This window comes from Myotis brandtii, unplaced genomic scaffold (genome assembly GCF_000412655.1).
Source record: "Myotis brandtii unplaced genomic scaffold, ASM41265v1 scaffold902, whole genome shotgun sequence".
NCBI classification, from domain to species: Eukaryota; Metazoa; Chordata; class Mammalia; order Chiroptera; family Vespertilionidae; genus Myotis; species Myotis brandtii.
In genome coordinates this window covers 3,666,826-3,672,825 of record NW_005371709.1, presented here as the reverse complement: position 1 = coordinate 3,672,825, position 6,000 = coordinate 3,666,826, and the positions used below count along the sequence as shown (strand labels likewise).

Sequence of the window (6,000 nt, the reverse complement as noted above, 5' to 3'; positions counted from 1 at the left end):
TCATAACATAAATAGTCATCATAACAGTATATGACATTTAAAAATAGTTACCTTTACAGGTGAGTCTGAGTTACTCATTACCTTCTAGCCTTTCAAAATCCTTTCAGAGATTGCTATATTATCCAGTGATCAATTATTAGAAATCCTTTCAGAGATTGCTATATTATCCAGTGATCAAGTATATTCCTCATTTAATTATTAGATTTATCTTAGTTTATCATTTCAATGCTATCTAAAGTCAAAGTATATTCCATTTCTGGGATGAGCTACGATCTTGGATATGGCAGCTCATAATGGTACATCTTTTATTCCTTAGTGTTCATCAGTCTGCTTTCCTGCCCTTGTTCTGTGGGATGTTCCCTAGGCTTTTAGTCTAGTTTTGTCCTCATCTTACTTTGAACTGCATATCAAGTTTAGGGTCCATATAATAGACATGCATATCAAAGAGGTATAATTATTTTAATAAGCAAAGTTAACAACATAATTATGGACAGAAACTTCTAGAAAGGTCATTTCTATATCTTCCACAGTTGGGAGTACTCACAAAAGAGAACCATCACACCCCCCTTATCTGTACTTATAACTAAACATTGTATTTTATTTTCTACAAATAAAAATTATAACCAAGACATAATTGTCGAGCATTGGCAAGTAGATGTCTTGGTTACATTAGTGCACCAGTGAGCAGTGTACTGGCCTAAATTTCCAGCTGCTTTGTTTTATCCAAGATTACTTTTTTCTTACTTTGAGAATGGAGTGTTATTTTCTTACATGATTGAAAATACTTTACACGTTTCTTTTAAATAAAAACATTTATTGGGAGAATATTAATAGCACGATAACTCAATCTCACCAGATATTAACAGTTCATTAGGTCAGGCAATAGAACAAGTCCATGTGAGCTTCTTCTAAGGAAATGGATGACCACTCCAATAGCTACCTCCATCTTCTATTTTATTATGGGATGATTCATCATCCAAAATATGAAGCTTGGGGACTTTTTCTTAAAAGGAGAAGTAGAGCAAATATCCGAAGCAATGATGTTGACCTCCTTTTAAAAAAAGTTATGAAACTTTAACGGCATATTTCAGTCTTGTGGAATCCTTTGTGTTATTTTGACTGTCGATAAGAACCAGGGGACTATGTTGATGATTCTTGATAATTTCAGCAACACTTCCAAAATACTAGAGCAAGAAAACATAGATGAATTATAAATTGGTATTTATGTTAACTTTGAGCTTCACTCCCCCCATCTCCTTCCATTTCCTCAAATTAGTCAAAGTTATGGGGTCCCAGCTGACATACTACCAAAAAAATGTCTAATTTAACAAAGATTGTAACCTTCAAGGTGGCAGACCTTGGCCTTTCTTATATTTAATAATACTAAAAACACAGCCGACAGCTTCAGTTTATTGAGTTATGATGTAATGTTTTAATATTGTCTTTATTTAGTGTAAAACTCATACAGTAAAATTTTCTACATTATTCACTGTTAGGTTGCACAGTCTTAGATACAAGGACTGATGTAATAAATTAACCTTAGAATTTAGTGTCAGGAAAGACTTATTTCCAAGATTCATGTTTTTGTTTTCTTTTTTGAATGAATAAGGAAAGCTTTATAAACCATCATATTTCCATTTTTGCTTCAGTGCCCAGTAAGTCTAGAGCTAACTTGGTGCCTAATTGACAATAGAATTTCATGTTAGGTTCTTACCATACATACTTATTTTTCTACATACTAATTCCTAGTCTCTGGATCTTAAAGTTGTATTTTTCTGAAAAAATGATCAGTGCTCTTTTTTATTTATACTAATTCAGTATATTTGAGATATTCATGCATGTATGGTAACTGAAAATCTCATGATCAATAAAATACAGCAAACAGATGTCAGAGCTATAAAACTACTCAATACTGTATCTATACAATATTAAAACAGTTGCATAGCCCTGGCTGGTTTTGCTCAGTGGATAGAGCTTCAGCCTGGGGACTGAAAAGTCCCAGGTTCAATTCTGGTCAAGGGTACATGCCTGAGTTGTGGGCTCGATTCCCAGTAGGGGGCATGCAAGAGGCAGCCAATCAATGATTCTCATCATTGATGTTTCTATCTCTTTCTCCCTCTCCCTCTTCCTCTCTGAAATCAATAAAAATATATATTAAAAAACCCACAAAACAAACAAACAAAAAACAATTCCATAAAAACGTTAAACTGTTCATCAATTGGACTTTTTCTACCCATATATATCCAAACACAAATACAGACAGACAGACTTTTCAAAGTATCCTCATGATTCACATCATGTAACTAAAGTTTTCACTTTCCATTCAGATGTTCAGTATATGGGAGAAATAATCTTTTTTATTATAGATCATTTCAGTAAGAGTTTTAATGGACTCTGTTAATACTTCCAGATGCCATTATAATACTACTAGAGGCCCGGTGTATGAAATTCATGCACTGCGGGGGAGGTGGAGAAGGGGGGTCCCTCAGCCCGGCCTGCACCCTTTCACAGTCCAGGACCCCTTGGGGGATGTCCACCTAAGCTGGCAGTTGAACATCCCTCTCGCAATCCAGGATCCCTTGCACCTTACTGCCTGCCTGCTCACTCCTTACTGCTTGGCTCACTGCTCCTTAGTGCTGTTGCAAAAGCGGGAGAGGTTCCCGCCACCACTGCTATGCTTGCCAGCTGTGGGCCTGGCTTCTGGCTGAGCAGCGCTCCCCCTGTGGGAGTGCACTGACTGCTCCCTGCATTGAGTGTCTGCTCCCTGGTGGTCAGTGTGCATCATAGTGACCAGTCGTTCTGGTCGTTCCGCTGTAACGGTTGCTTAGTCTTTTATTATATAGATACTACTTATTTTGGAATCCATAGGCTGGATATGTGGGGAGAGAGATAAAGCTCTGATCTATCCATTCTGAGGTAGGGATGAAGATTTTTTAGGGCAAGAGAAATTCCTGTTTACCAGAGTTTCCTAGCAGAACAGTAAGTCCAGAGCCCCTCTTAGAGCTTAGTTTTTATGAGAGAATTTCAGGACCTCTAAAGAAGACAGCTCCCTCACCCACCCTTAAGCCTCATAGAAGTACTGGACCCCTGAAGAGGCTTTAGAATGAAACCACCTGTCCAAAGACACTCTATTTTACTAGGCTCATCACCATTTCCTAGCACTGATTACTACTATGAGGAGCATTTATTTTAAAAGATTTGTCAGATAAAGTTGCAATGAGAACAAAGGTTTTTTTGTGAGTAGGGAAAAGCAGACAGTTCTGTTAGAGTGTAACCGAGGCTAATGATGATGCAATCTGCATTTCAAAACCCAACTTTAATCTCAATTAGTTTGTGTTTTCAGATTCAAGAGTTTTGCATTTTCTAACTATCTGAGACTTTATTAAAAGCAAAATAAAATCCCAAACTATAAAAACGCCTAGAAGAAAACAGAGGAGAAAATCTTCATGAGATTGTATTTGGCAATGATTTCTTGGACATGATACCAAAAACATAGGCAACAAAAACAAACTTAAACTTAAAAACTTCTGTTCATCATAGGTCACAATTAACAGAGTGAAAAATAACCTATGGAATGAAGGAAAATATTTGCAAATCGTGTATCTAGAAAGGGGTTAATATCCAGAATAAGGAAGAACTACAAGTCAACAATAAAGACCAAATAACTTGATTTAAAAATTGGAAAAGCACTTGAATAGACATTTCCTCAAAGTTGACATACAAATGGCAAACGAACTTGAAAAGATACTCAGATTCACTAACCATCAGAGAAATGTAAATTAAAACCACAAAGATCACTCATTTAGGATAGCTATTGTTTAAAAACACACACCAAATAACAAGGGTTGGCAGGGATGTGGAAAATTTGGATTCCTTGTACACTGTTAGTAGGATTAGGAAATGATGCAATCCCTATGGAAAAGAACATGGCAATTCCCCCCAAAATTAAAAATAGAACTACCATATGACCCAGCAATCCCACGTTTGGATATATGTCCAGAAGAACTGAAAGCAGAGTTTTGAAGAGATATCTGCACACCCATGTTCATAGGAGCACTATTTACAATAGCCAAGAGGTAGAAGTGGCCCAAATGTTCATCAACAGATGAATGAGTAAATGGAATGTGGTATATAATACAGTAGAATACTATGTAGCCTCAAAAAGAAAAGAAATCCTAAAAAAAAGAAAAAAAGAAAAGAAATCCTGTCACATACTACAACATGGGTGAACCTTAAGGATATTATGCCACGTGAAATAAGGTAGTCACAAAAGAACAAACATTGTATGATCCCATTTATATGAGGTATCCAAAGTAGTCAAATTAATAGAAATAAAAAGTAAATGGTGGTTGCCAGGGACTGAGAAGAGTGGGAAAGGGGGGTTTTCAATGAGTATAGAGTTTCAGATATGCAAGATAAAAAATTGTAGAGATCTGTTTCACAACATTGTAAATATAATTAACACTGCTAGACTGCACACTTAAACATTTTATTATATGTGTTGGGTGGGTTTTTTTTAACCATATTTAAGGAAAAGCAAAATAAAGAATACACTTATTGGCATATGACCCTATCAGTTCATTTTACAAATGCTATTCTCCTGCCTGTAATCACTCCATCCACAAATCAGTTCATTCATTTAATAAGTAGTTATCAAGCATCCACTGAAGCTAACCTTGTGCTATGGTTCTAGAAATATAGAGATGAACAAGACATAGTGTAGTCCCTGGCCTCATCTAGTGGAGAAGAGACACTTAAGAAGTTATGATACTTTCTAACAATTACTATCTAACAAGTGCTGGGTTTGGAATGGGTGTAGTTATTTCTGAAGGAATACTGAAAATAAACATTTTTGAACTTTTAAAATACTATATTCTCTGCTTAGATTGTTCTTTCCACTTCTCATCCATTCCAATTTTCATTCCATTTATTCAAATCAGTGCATCATTCAAGACCAGAACAAGTATCATTCCCTTTCTGACCCCTTATAGGAACAAACTGGCTAAACGGAGATATAGTAAGCATTGAGTTTGGTACAGATTAAAGAGGAGTTGAAGTTCATGTTTGGTTAGTATTCAAGAAAGACCTACTGTGATGCTTTTTTCTTACAGCAGGCTCAAAAGCTCATTCTGGCCCAAGGGTATAGTCTAATGCTTCAACTCAGGTTATTGCATCTCTTCTGATCCTTCCCTGGTCATCCACCTTGGTACTATATTTGAATTGAGATCCTAATTCTTGACATAGGAGCTTTGGACATTGATCTTGATTTTTACAACGTTAATTCTAGTTGACATTTCAACCTTGATTTTTATGTTTCCTGGACTAAAATACTGAATCAGACTGAACCCACTAAATAACAGGGTAAAAGGACCAAGATGTAGTCTTAACATCATATCAGTCTTTCCTCCTTTCTGTTCTCTCATAGGATGCTGCCCCAATATAGTACTTTATCTATTTATAACATGTGTGCAAGCTTTGGACCAAGTACTCTTATATCTTTTCTCCTCATCTCTAGCATCTAATATATGATGCTAGTATGATGCCATTGAGTTCAATATGTAGTTATAGAGTTGTATTAAAAGAGAAATTACTGACCTCTTCACCATTTTTTTTCCTGCCCAAAGCATACTGTTTTGTTGCTTCAATAAATCGCACAGGGATATTGTATACTCGCTTATTAAAAAATACAACTAATGTATATGGCTGTTTGGAATCGTGACCAGAGCTTTTCCGAATGAGAAATGATCCATCCTGTTTATTAAATGAAAAGCATAATTATGGTTAGTATTACTTACACTTCCACAAGTTAGAAATAAGTTTATGAAAAATAGCTATGTTATATTTAAAATACAAGTATTTATAAGTTTTTCTATTGTTGATAAGTTTGTTTTATTATTTTCCAAGAAAACACTTCAGTAAACTACATACTTATACAAAAATAAACTTATATTTTATACTTATATATGTTTATATATACTTATAAAAAATCCTGAAATCAAT

The 6,000-nt window shown here is 35.2% G+C and overlaps 1 protein-coding gene across 5 annotated transcripts in view; it reads right to left on the bottom strand.

Moving 5' to 3' along the window:
- Positions 1–793: 793 nt before the first annotated feature.
- Positions 794–6,000, bottom strand: part of BLNK (B-cell linker) — a 72,801-nt gene continuing 67,594 nt past the window's right edge. For 4 of the 5 annotated variants that reach the window (XM_005885426.2, XM_005885427.2, XM_014532691.1 and 1 more), the window contains 2 exons: positions 5,596–5,751; positions 794–1,184 (listed from right to left, as the gene is read on the bottom strand). In XM_005885426.2, the coding sequence (XP_005885488.1) occupies positions 1,065–1,184; positions 5,596–5,751 (276 nt within the window). In that variant the 3' untranslated portion in view covers positions 794–1,064. The remainder of the gene's footprint in view (positions 1,185–5,595; positions 5,752–6,000) is intronic. The other variant, XM_005885428.2, reaches the window with a different exon arrangement.